This window comes from Thalassophryne amazonica, chromosome 5 (assembly GCF_902500255.1).
Source record: "Thalassophryne amazonica chromosome 5, fThaAma1.1, whole genome shotgun sequence".
Taxonomy (NCBI): domain Eukaryota; kingdom Metazoa; phylum Chordata; class Actinopteri; order Batrachoidiformes; family Batrachoididae; genus Thalassophryne; species Thalassophryne amazonica.
Genome location: NC_047107.1, coordinates 126,411,637 through 126,432,483, shown reverse-complemented (window position 1 = coordinate 126,432,483; position 20,847 = coordinate 126,411,637). Strand labels below are relative to the sequence as shown.

The following is a 20,847-nucleotide window of genomic DNA, read 5'->3' as shown; positions in this document are numbered from 1 at the left end:
ACTCGGGAAAAGAACACTGGAAAGGCAACTAAATGGTCAATGAGATACAGAACTAAATGGAACAGTGATCAATATCAAAGGAGCAAGGAAAACAAATAGCAAGGCCCAAAAACCTAATCAAAAGAAAACCCAACTGCATGAAAACAGAATACAGATAGGAATACCACGAAAGCAATAACCCAAATGCTCAAACCTACATACAATTAATACATAAAACGAAAGACAACTCAAAAACCAGCCAAACGGGCTGATGGGCAGAATTACAACAGAAGAAGATATTAATTTTGGCAGAGGTCAAAGTTGAGTTTTCATGAAAAAAAAATTTAGTTTGAAATGTCGCCCTCTGCCGGGCATTTCAGAGAGGTGCACAACCCAAAGAGGGACAGCAGCCCGTGAAGTCCAGACAGAATGTTCTGAAAGTGAATGCATTGTCCTAACTTGAAGGTGTTGTGGTCGGTCTCTCGCTCCCTCTCTCTCTCTCTGCCACCACAGTGTTCAAGAAAACCAAAATATTAGTTCAGCAAAGCCACTTTTATTTGCTTGTTACACCACACAGCTAGATTGGTTTCATAAACACAGACTTATGATTACAGCAACATATATTTATATCTCTCTTCACAAACAGTGAAAACAGGAGATCAAACACAAGAAACCTACAGCAGTCTGAGTTCTACAGGACAAAAACACGGTGATTAGAGAAACTCCAAGTCTGCAGCTATTGTGACATCATCGTGACCTCATATTGGCATTTCCAAGGTCATACGTCAGCGACACTCAGTCCAAGTACACACAGATGCTCCGGTGTGACGGCACAAAGTGAAACCTGCTGGCTGCTCCAGCAGGCTCGTGTACGGCTGTTATGTTACAAAGCATTAAACTCACAAATTTATCTCATCATCTAAACTAACAGGTTATTTAAAAAACAATTAACATCCTGAGAAAATCCATATTAACTGCAGCAAAATAAATAAAATTTACCAGCTGATATTGCAGAAACGAGGTGATCATGTTATCTGTCGTCAGAGCGATGAGAGGAGTTCTCAGCCCGTCTCTACTTCTCTTTCTCCAAATCTTTGAGGGTTTTTAGAAGGCGAGAAGGGGTGAAGATTTCAGTCGATCCTGAAAGACAAAATTAATGCTAACTGGCAAACTGACCTCAGTCCATGATAATAAAACCCACAAACGGCATCCTGTTGAGGGGGTGTGGTCTGCATGTCATTTTCCCTCACTTGTCTCTTTTCAACACGGTCACTTCACTTTTAAGAACTGCCCACAAATTCACCATATTGTTTGTATTTCTTAACAATTTAAGTAAATGGAATCTAAGACATATTCAGTGACTTCAAAATGTTCATGTATCCATTCCTTGACTTGTTGCTAGAAAGATCGCTGTAAAAGTGTTGTGTGGGCCGCTGAAGAGGAGGTACTGCTGGCCCACCACCACCAGAGGGCACCCGGCCTGGAGTGCGGGCTCCAGGCACCAGAGGGCGCTGCCGCCTCACAGGAGCAGCCAGAGTGACAGCTGACGCTCATCATCTTTGACAGCTGTCACCATTCATCAGGATCAGTGTTGGTATATCAGCCAGACGACATCTCCACCTCTTTGCCGAGATATCGTTCTACCTTGAAGGTAACGTACCTCAGCTGACTGTGAGACAGTATCCTTTTGTTACTTGAGCGTTGTATTGTGAACTACTTTTCCAACGAGAGGTGGAGGTAGCTTTCCTGCCATACGGATTCCTGGGTGCAAACGCGCCCTCATTTAACTGCTTTTTGTTCCTCGCCAGCAGTACCAGATCCGACACGCAGAGGCAGTGGCCACCTGGGAGTTCGGGACTTGGCGGCTCCAGTATTCCCGGGGTCTGGTGGCGGAGGAAATCATGTGGTTCCGGTTCTGCTTTGGACAGGTGTCTCCTATCTTCGAGCCTGCCCACACGACACCTTTGTGATTTGGCTCCTGTCCATTGTTGTAATCTGTTGTATTGGTTGTGCACATTCGCAACAGTAAATTGTTGTTATTTGACCTACTCCATTGTCCGTTCATTTGCGCCCCCTGTTGTGGGTCCGTGTACCTACACTTTCACAACAAAAAGTGATCATTTAATTGCCCCATCCCAACTTTTTTTGGAATGTATTGGAGGCTTTAAATACAGGAATGGATTCATGGATTTGGTCACATATAATAAATGAAGTATCCTGGGTTCATGCTGAGTACAATGAAATGTAAGTTAATGTAATTGTAAAGATCACTGACTGTGACAACAGATTGCCCCCCCCCTTTTTTCATATCATCCCAGATTTTTCTGATTTTATTTTGATTTCATGATGGTTTATGTATTAATTTCCATGAAACTGATAAAAAATCCACTAAATTGTCCTACATATCTCAACGTTAAAGAAGGATTTTTTTTTTTAAATTCCTGGATTCATCCTCTTATTTGGATCCACTCCAGAAGTTAATCGATTGCTCCTTGGGCCATATGTTGACCTTCCACCAAGGTTCAAGGAAATCTGTTCAGTAGTTTTTGTGTCAGCATCGGAAACATCCCCTCCTTGGTGCAGGTCATTATTATCAACACACACCACACAGGGACACACTTCACACAGGTCTTGAAAGGTTTGGAGTGGGAGGGGCACAAATGATGGTGTATTCCTGCAACATGTAATGAATCAGTGGTTCTTCAAAAACTAAAGGATCCATCACAGGCACAGCATGAGACAGGTGTGTGTGTGTGTGTGGGGGGGGGGGGTACAGGAAAACACAGGGACTCATAAGTCATCAATCTTTGCATATTTACTTCCAAATGTGTTTTTCATTCTGCATGTGGCTCCTCTGTGCCCTCTGGCAGGGCACTGGGGTCCAAAAAGTCCGGGTGCTGCAACTCCTTTAGGTATTTGGAGGCGTGAGGACATGGGTGGAGCCTAGAGGGGACAAAAAGCCTGAAAGCTCAGCTTGGACAGGTTGCTGCACCACACTACCCTCTTCACCACCTCTTAATCTCCAGAGACACCTGGGACTCTGAGCACAGAGTCAATCAGACAACACAATGCCCATCTCTCTGCAGACAAAAGGTCTGGGAGCGTGTGCAAGATATCGTGAGCATAAAAAACAGGTTTCTCCCCCAAATATTGTTTACATAAAGTTTGAGAGGCTGACCACCCCCTCCCACCCCCCCGGTGCCAACAATTAACAACGGAAGGTGTTGAACTTGTCAGAAGTCTTTGTGAATAGATCTTGAATATGAAGTTTCATCAATGGTACAGAAAAATCACTGTTTAGTACATTTTCAGTGCAGCGGAGACAAAAAACACACGTTAAAGACGTTCAGCCTGTGTTCTTTGGGTTAGTGTCTGACTGAACGTCTCTCTGATATAACTGTGACTTAGACAATCCATTAAAATGAACTCTGATCATCTGAAGAAACACATACCAGTAAATATTTCTCAGATGTTCTTTTCTTATTCTTTATTTTTTTTTATAAAAGGGGCGTGGTTACAGGTATGAGACATTTCCCGCAGTGGCGCTTCGGCGATCTGAGCGGCTATGACAGAACCGAGTAGCACCAAGCAATGATTAGGAATGTACTACTGCACGAATACTTCATGAGATGTTTCCAAAAATCTGCAGCGATGTAAAATTGTTGATCTTTTTGTGTGGAAGACCCCGTTTGGTGGATAATCACCACAGGGTGCTATACGTATGTCATTAATAAATAAGCCTATGTTCTGTCAATGCTGCTTGGAGTATCGGCGCATCTCGCACCCAGGAAGCCTGACGAGGACGAGCCAGAAATGTCTCATACCTTTTTAAAAAACATTTACCTATAAAAGTGAACTCACCGATAAGAGCCTCCCACTTGCCGTTTGTTTGGGTGACCTCATACACACAGCGCATCTCGCTGTACGCCATACCACCGATGATGAAGACGATGATCCTGGGCCCCGTCTTCATTTCGGTGGGGCCTCTGTTCTTGTGCCAGTTACCGTAACGAGCGCTGCAAAATCACAATAAGATGTTTTCGCTGCAGCTAAAAGAGCTGATTAGGAATCAGAATTACAGTTTGTATTGATGGCGCTTATGTAAATCATAACGAAGCTTTATCTCTGTGCCTTGTGGCCGTTGAAGTTGATTGTATCCGAAGCTTCTGCAGACTACACACCTTGAATGGAGCGCTGGCTTTGGAGAGATTTGTCGCTGAGAAATGTACGGGTACTGCTTGGGATCAAGTTTGTCCTCGATGGCATCCTGCAGGAACACAATGTAGGACACAGGTTAGCAAATTTTTCTCCGTAGAAGAAAACCGATATTTGTCTTTACGTCACGTTCTAGCATCATTATATATGAGATGAAATTCTAAGCATGAGGTAGAACAACGTTAAAATGGCTTTATGGTACAAATACTCTCAAAGGTGCAGTTTCATCCAGATTCACTGAAAACTGTGCTTCATGGCAGGTGAGGGGGCTGAGTCTTACATCGAGAGGTCTTTGATGAGCGGTGTCCACCTGGACAGGCTGGTAGGTCTGCTCGCTGATTCGCTCCTTACGATCAGGCTTCTTGGCTTTCTTTGCGGCACCCTGTGAAGAGCCAATCGGTTTGAAAAGTTGACATTGTAGCGTGACCATGAGCTGGAGATATTTAAGGGTGTTCAGGTGAATGCTGCTGGAATTACAGAGATTATGGATCCTCCCCGCCCCCAACACACATGCTCAACCCGCTTTTTTGGGTGAGTTTTTTGCTATAAAGAATAATAATGTCTTATTTTGGACCATGTTGCATCTTTTAGCATGCAACATAAAATAAAGGCAGACTTTCGTATGAAGTTGTTTGTGTGGTCTTGTTGTTCATGGCAGCATCCTGGATGCCACTAGAGGTCACTGTTCCTTATATCTACTAATATAAGCAACAAGTTGGTCATTGTTGGCAGTGTCCCACAACAGGCGATTGTCAAGGTCTTTGAAATGGCGCAATGTCTCCACCTGGTGGACATTTACCAATAATGCCGGTACAATAGGGTTGTACTCATAAAGGTGTAACCATCGACTTCAAAATAATGAGCAGATGTTATTAAAACAACATTGTTAACATCCAGTGACTTTTGGATTTGACTATGAGTTATGTCCTGTTGTTCAGTGGAATAAGGAGTTGGACTACCAGAATGTTAGACCTGGGTTTGATTCCCAGTCACACTACCTGTTTGTGTCCTTGGACAAGACACTTTATCTACATTTTCTCAATCCATCCAGCTATAAATAGATACCAGCCTTGGCTGGTGAAATAACCTGCATCAGACTGGTGTCTCATCCATGAGGTAGTCATATTTTCTCATCCATTTTACGCTACAGACTCCTCAGATAAGCACCAACACAAATGGTCCTCTGTGTCTGTACAGTGTAACACTTATTATGTCCAGCTGGAGTTTGCAATTCTGTAGTAAAAACAGATCTTCCAAGAATGTTGACTTTATTTTATTCGGGCTCTGGCAGGTTACAGTTAGTGACATGTGTGCTCACCTCGGACACAATGGGCACGCCCATGTGGGCCATGTTGGAAATGATGTCACTGTCCTCTGGTGGGATGTTAGCATGCTGAAGAAGCTTACACAGGTTCTCCTCAGTCACACCTGACACACACACACACACACACACACACATGCACATCATGCAACAAACATGCAAGTAAATTATGCACATGCATGGAGTGGAATAAAGTCAAAGGATCAGTACTGTATGAATTATATACGGGGACTGTTAGAAAAGTATCCAACCTTATTATTACATCAGACATGCTTGAACCCTCGTGGGCATGCGAGAGTTTTTTCACGCCTGTCGGTTACGTCATTCCCCTGTGGGCAGTCTTTGAGTGAGGAGTGGCCCACCCTCTCATCGTTTTTTTCGTTGTTTAGGAATGGCTCAGAGACTGCTGCTTTGTTTGATCAAAATTTTTTCAAAACCTGTAAGGCACAACTCAGTGGACACCATTCGATAAATTCAGCTGGTTTTCGGTAAAAATGTTAATGGCTGATGAGAGATTTTGGTCTGTAAGTGTTGCTTTAAGGACGGCCCACGGTGCCTGACGGCGATCTGCTCTCCGAGGCGTTGTCGTCTCGCTGTTTCAAGCTGAAAACTTCCACATTTCAGGCTCTGTTCACCCAGGTCGTCGTCAGAGAACAGAGAAGTTTCAGAAGAAGTCGGCATGAGGAGTTTATGTGGACATTCCACTGTTAAAGGAGATTTTGTAATGAAAGAACGTGTGGGCAGATTCGCATGTCGGGCCGGACCTGACCGCGGGGGGTCGCGACAGGAAAAACACCTCCATTGGAAACCTTAACGGACAAGTTGGAACATGCCCAGCTGTTAAACAATTTCTCAGATACTCACTTGTTGAAAGCCATCAAAAGCCGCCTGAATTTTACAAATGGTTTTCAACACGGAGGTGTTTTTCGTGTCGCGGCGCAGACGGATTTGCGGCGGCGTCACGGAACCGACTCGGCGAATTTGCGCACACGTTCTTTCATTACAAAATCTCCTTTAACAGTGGAATGTCCGCATAAACTCCTCATGCCGACTTCTTCTGAAACTTCTCTGTTCTCTGACGACGACCTGGGTCAACAGAGCCTTAAATTAGGATGTTTTCAGCTCGAAACAGCCAGATGGACGCCACCTCCGACCGCGCCGCGCCGATCCGCTTTGTGAGCTGTCCTTAAAGCAAAAGAAACTCAACAATCTCTCATCAGCCGTTAAACTTTTCACCGAGAACCAGCTGAATTTCTTGAGTAGTATCCACTCGGATATCCCTCACAGGTCCTGAAAAAATTTTGATAAAGCAACGCGCGCCGTCTCCAGCAGCGTCTCAGACAAAGGATTTCAGCTGAGAGGGCTGGACCAGTGCTCACTCAAAGCCTGCCCACAGGCGAATGACGTCACCGACGCGTGAAAAAACTCACGCATGCGCACGATGGTTCAAGCATGTCTGGTGTAATCGCACGTGATTCAAATCCATATAGTTTTTTTTTTTTTTTTTTTATAAAACTGCCGGTTAGTTTTATAATAGACCTCGTACATACAGTAAATTAATGCAATTTTTTAAACATCTACGCACAGTCCTGGGTGGCTGCTTCTAATTTTCTCATCAGACTGTGGGGTTTTGTTTGCAAACACTTGGATGATCACTGAGGTTTTCTCACCGTTCTTGAGGAAGATGTAGAGCAGAATGATGCGGATCTTGTCAGTCACACTGACATTACTGTCCAATAAAATAGGCACAATAAGCCTCATGGGATCCTTGATCTTCTCACCCTCTGCATCTGTGCCCATCGCCAGATCCTTAAAGACACCAGCAGATTAATCTGCAATACTATAATAATCTGTTTAAATATTATATGTCAGGCATCAAACACATATAAGGAATCCTCTTCAAAGATCTTTTATATAAATCAGCTCTATGACTGTGTTAAAGCCAAGTTGATCAATTCTAATAGTGTTTATTCACACTATGGTGGAGTTGATTTAACTCTTTTTGGAATGGGGCCATCTGTAATCACTGTAGAGTTTTATTTTATTCTCCAAAATTTACTTGCAACTCATTCAGCAATTAACAAATCTGAATTGTTGTTAGTCTGTTAAAATTTTGGTGGATGAAATTTCAGCAAATTTCAAAAGAAAAAACAAGCTGAAATGGCCCAAATGTTGTATGGCTGGGGGGCCTGGCTGCCTTTTTGTTTCTGTCTTTTGTTTTTCCTTCCAGGTGGCTTGCATTTGGGACTGAGTGGCTGTGTTGCTGAGGTTATCAGGACCTCACCCTGATCACCTGCGGCTCGTCAGGACTCACAGCTGAGGTGCATCTATATGGATTGGAACATGGTGGCATTTAAGACTGGAGTACACAGTGTGTATTTGCCAGAGACTCGACCTTGTGACCAGACGGGTGAGATCGTCGTCTCGGGAGCCATCTCATCATCAGTGGATGCAGAGAACGTCCAGGGTTTGATGCACGGTCTGTGAAAGAGGAGGGGGTGAGGTCTCACGCTCGTCAGCACACTTCCTGAGGTACGTTAGATTTTGTGACTAACATTTATACAGTCAGTAAATGTGGTGTCCCTCACACCTTTTTATATTGAGCTGTATGTTAGTCATGTATCGGCTTCCACTGCAGTGGAGTTTTGTGAACGGGATGTTCCATGCCTGCAGGTTGGGAAGCTGATTAGTAATCAAGCCAGGAAGTGTTTGCTGTTTGTACACCTTTAAGTGTTCTCTCTGTGTGTAGAGTGTGGACTCACATAATGGTTCCTTCTTTCACAGACTCGGTTTGTTGCGGCCACCTGGGGGGGGTCGGCGGGGTCCTTGGGTCCGAACAGCTTCTGGCTCCGGACCGTTAGCGCTGCTGGGAGCGCACCACAGCCCGACCGCACTTTCTTTGTTATTTTTTGTATCACTGTTATGTATTAAATTCAGTTAGCCTTTGTACCGTGCTCTGCTTATTTCATACTGGGTCCTTCAAACGCTGGTCGGTTCTCCGAGCTGCGTCCGACACATAACACCAAATATAGAATAACCACAGTTGTAACCCACTTAATTATAAGATTAAATAATTATTAATTAAACAATTATAAGGTGTATTTTTGTAAACATAATTAATGAAGACCAAATTATTTTATTTATGATAAATGAAGCACATTATAAGAAAACAAAACAGGCTTGATTGCACGAAGCAGTAGTTCAAGAAACACTGTGCATCAAGAACAGTGCAAACTGCCATGTCAGTAAGTCTGTTCTTCACAGGTAGAACTTTCTGCACAACTTCAGCACATCCCAGATGATATTAAGAGCAGGGATGTACTCCAAAGACTTTTCAGACATTTAAAAGCAAAAAAGATCCTCAGAGATTCCCGTGAAGGCACGAGTGAAGCTACGATGTAGATTTTTAAAGTATTAAAAAAAGTTAAACTGTGTTGATGGCCAGAAACAAATAGAATGAAGAATTGTACCATACTGTGTATGCCAAGGCTGGTCCCCATTTTTGCAGCTAGGTGGACTGAAGTTCACAACGTGGTGTAATTCTGCTGCTTTCTTTACTGAGATGAAAATATAGTTTGAGCAGCAAAAATAGAATAACATGGGTCCATTGTTGAAATAAAACTGAAAAGGGACAACAGAAGCTGCTGTGTGCACATGTCAAGATAGCAGTATAAAAGTCCTGAGGTTTGATACCATCTACGGATATGCCATGTTTAAAGTTTAGTGCATGATTATAAGATGAGCTCATATTTTTCAGATGTATTTCCAAGAAAAAAACCTACCATCTTATATTTGGGCCAATATGGAAGCCATCACAGTGTTCCAGAGCACAAACATGAGCCCAGTGTGTCCTTCTGTCATACTAGCAGCCCAAAACCCAAAGACATTCAATTTACAGTAACATTTATGAAACTGAAAATGTCTACAAATCCTCACATTTTATGAATTGGACAAATTAAATGTTGACATTTCCTTTTGATCAAGAAATTTGCCCCAACCAAGAAATGAAAATAACTAATGTCTAAATGTAATCAGAAGACAACCTAGTGGCACTGAAGACATCAGGATGCTTTACCTGTTCTACTCGACACAGTCTGTCCACAGTACCCTGGTATCGGTTCATGCAGTCCTCAGCCAGGTGCAGGTGGGTAGAGTACTAAAGTCAAAGAAGAGTTAATGTGCTAAAAACCTTTAGGATATCATCAAAAGCTTTTAAAATAACAAATATCAGTTTAAATCTGTGACCGCTTTTATTTAAATCTTCCGTCATCAAAGTGCATCATTTCTTTCGCATTACATTTATTATTTCTGCATGAAGAGCTCAGATACAAAACCCAGTAAGTCCAAAACCACAAATTTTTAGTTAGGGTGAACATGCACTCGGCTGCTTCGGCAGCTATCCATCCATCTATTTGTAAGCCACATATTACTTAGATAACTATCATGCAAAACATTAAAGAAGTTAAACATACCATTTTTGTTTTATTGATGGAAATCTGTACATTTTCTGATGCATTTTCCTTTAAATTCTCATATTAAATTGCATTTTGTGAGTTAAAAAAAAATGACGTAGAGGGTTTGGACCTGAAATCATATCTATATCTCGGAATAAGTCTGCAACTCTATCTGCTTTCCACTGGAACAAATGCGCCCCCTTGTGGAGATGTAGGTGCCTTACATAAAAAACTACAAACTGTAAAGAACATAAACACAGTCAGAGATGGGTGAAACCTGTGCCGTTCTTACCTTCTTACCTTACTGAGCTCTTTTCTGATACTGCGGCATCTTCTTCAGCATCTGAGACAGTTCCTTCATGGTGGTCTAGAAAAAAAAATTACTTGGTTAGATGTGTCTTGAAACAGTCAAGAAAACACAAATGTGACATCATAAATGTGTTTGTATGAAACTGTGACTTTTGAATCATGAGGATCCTGTTTTTACAGAGGAGCAACATGCGGCAGAGAAGCCATTGTTTCTGGTTTTGGCTTCTTTCTTTTTTTTGGTGCCACTCAGATGTGTAAAACACATCTGAGTGGTGTATGTTTGTTCCAAGTGCATGATGCACCTTGCAAATTGGGAGGAGTAACGAAAATGTGTCCAAGTTAGGTGAAACAGTTCTTGCTTGGTAAAGTGATGATTCTGTTATAGAAGAATAATGGTTAGATCGTAAGCAGTTAAAGGTTTGGGTTGGACACTTTCCCATTCACTTGGACTGGTAGTAAATGTATATTTACTTGTACATTTATATTGGGGCTGTATAGCGTACCCAGGGTATGCATCAGCCCTCCGATGACTTTCACCCCATGTTTTAATGTTTTTTTATTTTTATTTCTTGAAATAAGACACCAAATATTAACACCCAGAGGTGTAAAAACTCACTTTCATGTCTTGAAAATCTTAAGTATGCTTGAATTTAGAAACACGGCCAAAAAACCAGAGGAGGGCGACAGAATCATCCTCTACCTTTTCTCCAGTGTTCATCTTTTTACTGGCAGAGAAACTCCTTCAGCGAACGAGTCACGGCTCTGTGCAAAAGAAATGAGACAGAGGAGCAGAAAGAGGAAGGGGGGGGGGGGGGTAAGTTATATTTGCATCTTTGTTCTCCTGAGAGACGTGTGTTGTGCTGTGCACGTGAGGTGACTCACGTCGACACCTCAGCGATGTGTTTGTGTCTCAGAGACAGCCACAAGTCATCGTCCTCATCCAGCAGGACCTCCTTCATCCTGGTCTCTCCCATTCCGCTCGTCTCAAACCTGACCCCAGGGCCAGACAGGGTCAGAGAAAAAAAACATGCAAAAAGTACATCAGGAGGAGCAGATTGACGTGAGTGAACGCTGCATTCAGTGAGGACTGTACCTGTAGACGTCGTTCTCGATGCCCAGCAGGTCATAGGCCATGGCCTGCAGTGTCAGCTCGTGCAGGAGAGGAGACACAGGGTCAAAGCCCCGGTCCACGATCAGCAGCTGAGTGCGACACTTGTCTGGACCCTGGACGCACGCGGAAAATAAGGAGGAGACGGCATAAATGAAATGACAAAAGCTTCATCACCTTAAATATTTTAAATGGGAGAACTGGCCACACGTTCTACTTACAGTATATTATTTCTAAAAGATATTTAGCAGCTTTTTGAACTTGTTTTTAATCAATAGGTGGATCATAAATATGGGAGTTCATTACTGGAGATGGATGTGTTTATTTTTAAACTGATCAGAAATCAGCGGTTACGTGAGATGATCTGTTGTGGATGTGGCTCTACCTCTCCCATGGTGGGGTCATCAGCCTTGTAACCATCCAGCTTCTCCTGGAGCATCTGAGCCAGAACGCCACAGTCTTTGTACTCTCTAAAACACACACATACACACATAGTATCACACAAAATCAGGCATCTACTGGTTCAGGTAAAACATATCACTTTCCCTCTTGTGCAGAGCTGGGTGTTCTCATAAATTCATAACTTTAATCTCAGAGAATTTTAGCATGGACTCCCAAAATGTCCTGTATATTTGTATTGTCAATTGTGTCAGTATCATGGCCCAAGCAGAGGGTCACCCCTTTGAGTCTGGTCTGCTTGAGGTTTCTTCCTCAAATCATCAGAGGGAGTTTTTCCTTACCACTGTCACCTGTGTTCTTGCTCTAGGGCAGGGGTGGCCAAGTTCGGTCTCGAGAGCCACATTCCTGACACTCTTATTGTCTCCCTGCTCCAACACACCTGAATCCAATGAAAGACTCGTTAGCAGACTTTTAATGAGCCTTTCACTGGATTTCAGGTGTGTTGGAGCAGGGAGACAACTAAGAGTGTCAGGAAGGTGGCTCTCGAGGACCGAACTTGGCCACCCCTGCCTAGGGTTAGTAAGGTTTAGACTTTACTTGTGTGAAGCGCCTTGAGGCAACTTTGTTGTTATTGTTGCTACAAATGAAATAAATTTAAATTAAATTGAATTAAATTGAAATTCTTGTTCAGTTTTTCTCCCTCCACCTGTAGTGTTTATTTTTTAAACAAAGTCTGTCCCGTCTGTTCTGTCTGTGCATGTGTCCATGTGGTCAATTTGTAAGCAATAGCTTGGACAAGCGGAACTTGATAACACAGGGTCACCTCACTAAGACTTTTTGCAAATTCTGCATTGGGTGAGTTCCATTTACAATTGCAGCCACCAGGTGGCAGACTCTCAGAAACCTTGTGTTTGTGATATAGTGTCAAAGTTCAATGTTGGGACCATTTCTGTCCCATTCAATACAATTTTTTTATACAGTGCCAAATCACAATATAAGTTGCTCCAAGGCCTACACACATGGATGGTCTCACCTCACCCTACACCCCCCCGAGCAAGCACACTGGCAGCAGTGCTCAGGAAAAAACCTCCTTTGATGTTTGACTATAGGAAGAAACTGAAGCAGCCGGACTTTGAGGGGTGACCATCTGTTTTGGCCAGAGAGCCCACAGCAAAATAATAATAATAATAATCATAATAAACAAAGCCCAAAAATATATTTAGAACACATGCTGAGGCAAAATGTTACTGTTAAGCAACCACATACATACATACGGAGCCAGTGGTCACAGTGGCCAGTGGTTCAAAAGGCATCCAAATGGTGAAAAAGCCGAGTCTCAGTCAACAGGCAACAATTGGTGAGTCAGCGATAGATGTCAGATAAGTCATTGAAGCCCCACATAGTAATGCATGACGGGCATTTAACTTCTAATTTTGACCACAGAGGGGCAGAGTCTCTCTGCAACCTTGTGTAAGGGCCCGGTCCCCACTGGAGTTCAGGAAGATTTGTGCATGAATGCACACGAAAGTGGTGTATAATCGCTAAACATCCGCAATATCCATGAAACATGCGAGTATGAGTTGGCCAACATCCACACACGTCCGCGATCATCCGGCACGTATGTCTGTTGCCAGGATTTTGAGCTGCACAAAATTTTGGGTTGCAGATGACATCCGCCTTACATACGCACTACATACTCATTTCATACTCAATCTATGTGCTGTATATACGCTGTATCCGATGATATCCGCAACTGACGGGGATTTGCGGCTTGGCAGCAGACTGGGACGTGTGTAAACGGATATATAGTGTGCCTATCATGTCCACATCACAAACTAAAAATAAGTTGTGGTGAATGCATATAGATTGACCACGAATAAAGCATTATATTACATCTGCTTTGCATCTGATTTGCGGACAATTTGCGAATCCATAACAAACAGAATCAACATACCTGCCAGTCAGTGCCAGTCCAGCTGTGGAGACGTACAGATGTAGTTATGGATCCCCAAAGACGTAGTGTGATAGTTGCTGCCATCCAACAACATACCAATCAACGTGTCCAAGTCCAGAAACTGCTCCAGAGGCTGTGGTGTTGGTGTGAATAGTGATGCTGACAGGTCAGAGTGTGCTTCTGTTATGACCGCAATGCAGATGCCGCGCACACGCAATACAACCGCTGTTGCCGCCACACGTGCGCAATGCAGTCTCAATACATGCATTATACATCCGTGATTGTTCATCACATATTCCTTATACGTTATTAATATAGCCGTAATTCATACTGAGACATTTGTCATTTTTGGCCAATTTTGTTGCGGACGACAACAAACGCCCGTAATTTGTATCCTTAGTTCATGCGCAATTAATCCTCTCCCCAGTGGGACAGGGCCCTAAGCAAGAAATCAACAAGGACTTCTTAGCTCATGATAAAACCTGCTACAATCGATTAAACCTTACAAAGACTTTAGGCAACTTAGAGTTTGGGCTTGGCGACAGACATTAAGGAGAAGTATTGCTCTTGTTTTGTTTTGGTTTTTTTCCTACTGTTGCCAAAATATGGTGTCAAACTACTAAGGGATGATACGTGCAGGTGATATTACTCATTTCTATCCACGACAAAATATGAAGGGATAAACTGTTAACATATGCAATGAATGCTGATTAATACTGTCACCAAGTATGGCGGAAGTGAGCGCTGGGAATGTAAACTGTTGGGCGTCAGTTGTACACTAGCGATAATGCATGTGTTGCATCGAGTGCCATTTTGCACCAGGGGGAGGGCAGAGCTGTTGGTGTCAGTGCATCTTTTGCATCAATGCAGCTGCATTTTGTTCAGTTGTCTGTCCAAGTGGTTTGAAAAAGTTTTGCCTGTTTATTTGCTACTAGTGCAGTGGATAACTGACAAAAAGCTTCAAATGGTGATGCAAGCACCAACTTTGGCACACGTACTCCTTAGACAATACTCTTTTGTAAAAGCACATTAGCCACCTAAATTTTCAATCTGCAGCCAGGTAGGGGTCAATTGAAGAATTACACAGGGGTCAAAATTTAAAAATGCTCCAGTCATGTTGAAAGGTATTCCATATTATTTGTCTGATCATAAATATTCCAAAAAGCTATAGTTTGGACTATCTGTGAATGAATGTTCTGGGGTTATGGGGTAAAAACAGCAAGAATGGTGACAAAGGTCAATTTCAATTTGTACAGGGGTCAAAAGTTAAAGTTGCTCCAATTTGGTAAAAGGTGATGCAAATTATTAGTTGAGTGAATATGGTTTTAAAAAGGAATAGTTTGCATCATGTATCATGCTTAGTTATCATGTTACAGGGTAACATATGTCACATGTCATAGAATCCAATGGATGCCGACATTGTTGAACCTTTACTTTGCAAACCAAGCACGCAACACAGTCAAAACTATTCCATTTATTAATCCTATTAGCTCAACCAGTAATTTGCACCACTTTTTACCAAAATTGGAGCAACTTTAACTTTTGACCCCTGTACAAACTGAAACTGACCTTTCTCAGTGTTGTTGCTGTTTTTACCTCATAACTCCATAACATTCATTCACAAATAGTCCAAACTATACATTTTTGGAATCTTTATGATCAGACAAATAATATGGAATACCTTTCAACATGACTGGAGCATTTTTAAATTTTGACCTCTGTGTAATTCTTCAATTGACCCCTACCTGGCTGCCTATTGAAAATTTAGGTGGCTAATGTGCTTTTAAATGGACTGCATTTAAAGCACATTAGCCACCTAAATTTTTACAAAAGAGTAATGTCTAAGGAGTATGTGTGCCAAATTTGGTGCTTGCATCACCATTTGAAGGATCCCTCAGTAAATATTCATTTATCTGCTGCACTATACTCAGACTCGAATCCTAAGGACTCAGACTCAGGCCAAGTGTGAGTGTGAGTGTACAGGACAAACTGAAAGTGTCCTTTTCCACAGGAAAGACTTTGAGGAGTGTATTGTTGTATTGTCTCATGTCATGTCATACTGATGTCTCATTACATGCACATTGAAACCAGCTGCTGATAAAGACCTGAAGCATTTGTATAAGCAGAATAGAACTCATCCCAGATCAGAAAACGCTCCTCTTTGGTAAGCACCAGAAATTAACCAGTTGAAGTCTGCATATTTAGAATTTATCTGTAGCTGGACACAAACAAGAACAAACTCTTTTCATGTCAATTCGTGGTTCACTGTTTGTGTGTTATCCAAAATTAAAATTCAGAAACAATCCACTGCAGCCCATCAAATGGTTTTGCACCATATCAGAAATATGAGGGGTCACTCCCCAAACCACAATAATATGATGTGGTTGTGATGGATGGTCTGACCCTCGGTATCGTACTCCAGGATATTCTTTGAGCGTGGCACAGAGGGTGGCGATCTGCTCAGCACAGCGCTCCAACATGTTGTTCTTCACATCAGCCTTGAACGGGCTGTAGAAGTCCTGAAAGGCGTTCACTTTGTCCAAGGAGAAGACCTACAAAGTCACAGCAGGAGATATTTATTAGAGGTTCATATATTTCGCAGCATTTCTTTTGTAGTTGCCCACACAGTTTTGTGACACATTCTACCTCTTTGGTTCTTATCTTGATGATCTATAACCCACATAGTTCAAGGCTACTTAGGGTGTACAACTGCAATTTACAGAGTGTGGATTTGATCCTTTTGCAATAATTGTCATTCCTCACGGTGACAGAAGGGTAAGTCTGACTAAATATGGCCATTTTCTTGTTTTTTCCAAATTCAGTATTGCTGTAATGTCATCTCTCATAAGGTTTAACAGGATCTCTGTCTCTTACGCCACCCACATGTACTGTGCCATGTATTTCAGAATATCATGTGACTTTTCGGTATGTCATGTGACCTGTAATAGCGGAAAAAATGTTTCCATTGCAGTTTCGTGAAATAAGGGTTTTGTTTTGTGGTTTTTTAGTCGCCTGGAAAAGCAACTCACACATGGGTAAAAACATTTGTTCCAATATGTGAGAGGTGTTTTTTTAATGCACTCTCCACTAAGCGTTTTTCAATTTGCACCTTCAACTTGTGCAACTGAAACAATGTAGATTAAGTGTCTTGTCCAAGGACACAGACATGTAGTGTGACCAGGAATCGAATAGAGCAACATACCGGTAGCCCAAATCTTATCCCACTTAGTGACCTGCTGATCCACAAAAAAAAAAAAAAAAATTTAAACTGGCTTCTGAAGGTCATAGCCGTGTCACTTTGATTCACTCATGTTTCCATGTGTTGCCAACTCCCAGCATGGCCTGTTTTTTTCTCTTGTCACACATCATATTTGCACTCCTACTGTAATGCAGCAGATAATGGAAACAATCCTGCAAATGGTGTTAGAAGCACCAAATTCAGCACAAATACACCTTAGGCAGACAGGTAAATTAAAGAATTACACAGGGGTAAAATGAAAAAAAGCTCCACTCCTATTGAAAACTATACCACATTATTTGTCTGATCATAAATATTCCTAAAAGGTATAGTTTGGATTATCTATGACTGAATGTGACAAAGTTATGGGGTAAAAGCAAGAATGGTGACAAAAGACGTCAAAAGCTAAAATTGCTCCAATTTTGGTAAAATGTGGTGCAAGTTATTGGCTCAACCAACTATTCCATTTATTAATCCTATAGGATTAATAAATGGAATAGTTTTGACAGTGTTGAATGCTTGGCCTCCAAAGGTCAAACTTGGTCAAAGTTCATAAGATTCTATGACATGTGACATATGTTATCCTGTAACATGATAACTAAGCATGACACATGATGCAAATTATTCCTTTTTAAAACCCTATTAACTAACCAATAATTTGCAGCACTTTTTAACAAAATTGGAGCAACTTTAACTTTTGACCCCTGTACAAACTGAAATTGACCTTTGTCACCATTCTTGCTGTTTTTTACCCCATAACTCCATAACATTCAGTCATATATAGTTCAAACTATACTTTTTTTGGAATATTTATGATCAGTGGTGGGCACAGTTCTGCTAGTCCACTAACCACTAATTATCAAAGATAATGTTTTCATTATCGGATTAGCTTTTCAGATAACTTTGAAAACCATCATCAGTCCAATTATCTTCCAATAAGTTTTAGTCTAATAATTTTTAGACCACTAACATATTTTTTCAGATGTGGTCAGTGGTGGGCACAGTCTCCAGTAATCAATAATTATCGAAGATAATATTTTCATTATCAGATTATCTTTTCAGATAACTTGGAAAACCATTATCGGACTAATTATCTTCTGATAAATTTCTGCCTGATAATTTTTAGACCGTTAACGTGGTAACAAAGCTCTAACAGCTACAAACTCTTATAAAATTTAAAATCAATTGAGCACCTACCTGTTAAATGTTTTGTAGCAGATGTGTAGTTCTACCAAAAAAGAGGCAAGCTGCTTCTAGAAGAAACCACTCTACCCTCTGCAGGCAAAGGAGAACTGATCACTCACACACAAAAACTTTTTTTTTTTTTTTTTTTTTAACCCCATACTGATACCAGGGCAATATCACCCAAGTCATCCAGAGGCATACATTTTTAACTTATGGTTCAAATTTTAACCAAGCTAATTTCGGACAAGTTATTTAAATTAACGTCACTTCTGAAGTTTTATAAAGTGAAAATATCAGATATATGTTTTAGTTTTAAAGTAATGCGCTAATTTTTAAGGTTTTAGTGTGTAGACATGCTGTGTCCCAGTGCATTATGGGTATAGGATAATCTCAGTATGTTCACGACATGAAAAATGCATTTGAGACACTCTGATCAGGCTCTACGGACAACAGCATTAAACTCTAGTGCCTAAAACGCTTGTGAATATATTCTCTGGGTTTATAGACGTTATTGTGTTTGCGTTTATTAAATTCCACGCATCTTAAATGTAGCAGACAAAGATTATCTGGAATTTTGTTTTGGCAAGTCTCTACTGCCATCTACTGGCCAGTAGTGTTCATGGCAGTATTCGCCCTGAAGCTGGGCTGATATTTTCAATCACTGTACACGGTTCCAGCTCAAAGTGTACCACAGAACCGCATGGTGTAAAAGTTCAGAGCGCATGATTTATGTTCTCACACACATTGTATGTTCAAAAACCACACATCGGACTCGTGTTTCCAGAAGCAAAACATAAACAGAAGCTTTTTTTCAAACTTAATTTACAAAAACTCTCAATGAGAGACATCAAAGTTTAAAAAACATAAAAAAAAACATTACAAGACAGGTCTGCAGTGTTTGCACAGGCACAGTGCGAGAGGTGGTCGTGAGCTGTTAAACGCAGTTCGTTACTCAATGTATACTAAAGGATGCAGGACGCGCGATTAACCTGAAACTCTGTGCGATCCAAAAAATTCTCACACCAATGAAAAATCAACTGAAAAAAGGGACAAAACTCGCACTGGCACCAGTAGATCATGGCAGTGTTCTATTTATTTTGACACCGGTTATATCAGATGGTTATCTAATTACAACTTGGCTTTTTTTTTTTTTTTAAATTGCCTTTTTTTTTTTTTACAAATAAAAACATTTTACAAAAGCACATTTATCTGTAAACACCAACACACGAAACACGTCACATTAATGTGTTGGTTTACATAATGAATGACTCAACCAATCACTGTTTAGTGGTGGCACATTTTACCCAGAATCCTTTGCAATCTGTCTGTGTTTGTTACAAAACTTCAGAATTAGTGCATTATTCAACATTAAAAGATATATGTTATATTTTAACTTTGTACAAATGACAGAATTGACATTAATAGCGTTATATCAGTATTCATTTTATTTATACACCAAACCATAACTCAGCATTGCTTTATTTTCCAAGACCTCTGCCTGATGGCAGCATTGTGATTGAGTAGAGTTGCGTTTCGTGGCTCCTCTTAGCTTGCTTTTGTGCTGGAAAGCATCTAGTAAACAAGAAATTCCGGCAGGGGGCAAGATGTTCAAAGACAGAAGTGCTGACTCATTGGTTGGGTCTGTTGTTGCTTTTGATGCCTGCAGAAGCGATTGTGGTGTTAAACTCAAAATCAGCTTGTTAGTAGTTGCAAGTGTACCAGAGACAGTGCTGGAATTTATCGATTATCTGTAACTTCCAATACATTTTTGGGTGGTTTATCGTTTTATCTTTATCAAAGATAACATTTCAGTTATGATTATCTGTTATCAAAGTTAATTTTTTGGTTATCTGTGCCCACCACTGGATGTGGTAAACAAAGCTTAACAGTTACAAATGTTTATGAAGTCTAAAATCAGTTGTGTAATTACCTATTAAATGTTTTATAGTAAATGCACAGTTCTATCCTCTGTAAACAGAGGACAGCTGGTTCAAGAAGAAACCACTCTATCCTCTGCAGGCAAATAAAAACTGGTCACAGAACAACTTCGGACAAGTTGTTTAAATTAACGTCACATCTGAAGTTTTATAAAGTGAAAATACCAGATATATGTTTTAGTTTTAAAGAAATGCACTAATTTTGAAGGTTTTAGTGTGGACATACTGTGCCCAGTGCATTATGGGTAATCTCAGTACATTCACGACAGAAGAAATGCATTTGAGATGCTCTGATCAGGCTCCACACAGACAACAGCATTAAACTCTGTATATTGTGCCTAAAATTCTTGTGAATATATTCTCTGGGTTTATAGACATTGTTATTGTATTGTGTATTTTACAAAAGCACATTTATATGTAAACACCAACACACACCTCAAATTAACATGTTGGTTTTTACATAGAATGAATGAGTCAACCAATCAGTGTTAGCGGAGGCACATGTTACCCATAATCCCTTTGGCATCTGTCTGTGTTTGTTGCAAAACTTCAGAATTAGTGCATTATTTAAAATTAAAACATATATATTTTAACTTTGTACAAATGACAGAATTGACATCAATGGAGTTATTCTATCGGTATTAATTTTATTTATAACTCAAAACCATAAGTCAGCACTGCTTTATTTTCCAAGACCTCCGCCTCATGGCAACACTGCTATTGAGTAGAGAGTTGACCTTTTCTGCTC

The 20,847-nt window shown here is 41.0% G+C and overlaps 1 protein-coding gene across 1 annotated transcript in view; it reads right to left on the bottom strand.

Moving 5' to 3' along the window:
* Positions 1–1,031: 1,031 nt before the first annotated feature.
* Positions 1,032–20,847, bottom strand: part of stxbp1b (syntaxin binding protein 1b) — a 71,035-nt gene continuing 51,219 nt past the window's right edge. Inside the window, 15 exon segments of the mRNA XM_034171307.1 lie at positions 1,032–1,119; positions 3,841–3,995; positions 4,161–4,254; positions 4,482–4,512; positions 4,514–4,576; positions 5,513–5,622; positions 7,186–7,324; positions 9,591–9,671; positions 10,262–10,336; positions 10,979–11,014; positions 11,016–11,040; positions 11,161–11,268; positions 11,372–11,502; positions 11,772–11,856; positions 16,143–16,291. Coding sequence (XP_034027198.1) covers positions 1,052–1,119; positions 3,841–3,995; positions 4,161–4,254; positions 4,482–4,512; positions 4,514–4,576; positions 5,513–5,622; positions 7,186–7,324; positions 9,591–9,671; positions 10,262–10,336; positions 10,979–11,014; positions 11,016–11,040; positions 11,161–11,268; positions 11,372–11,502; positions 11,772–11,856; positions 16,143–16,291 — 1,350 coding nt within the window. The 3' untranslated portion in view covers positions 1,032–1,051.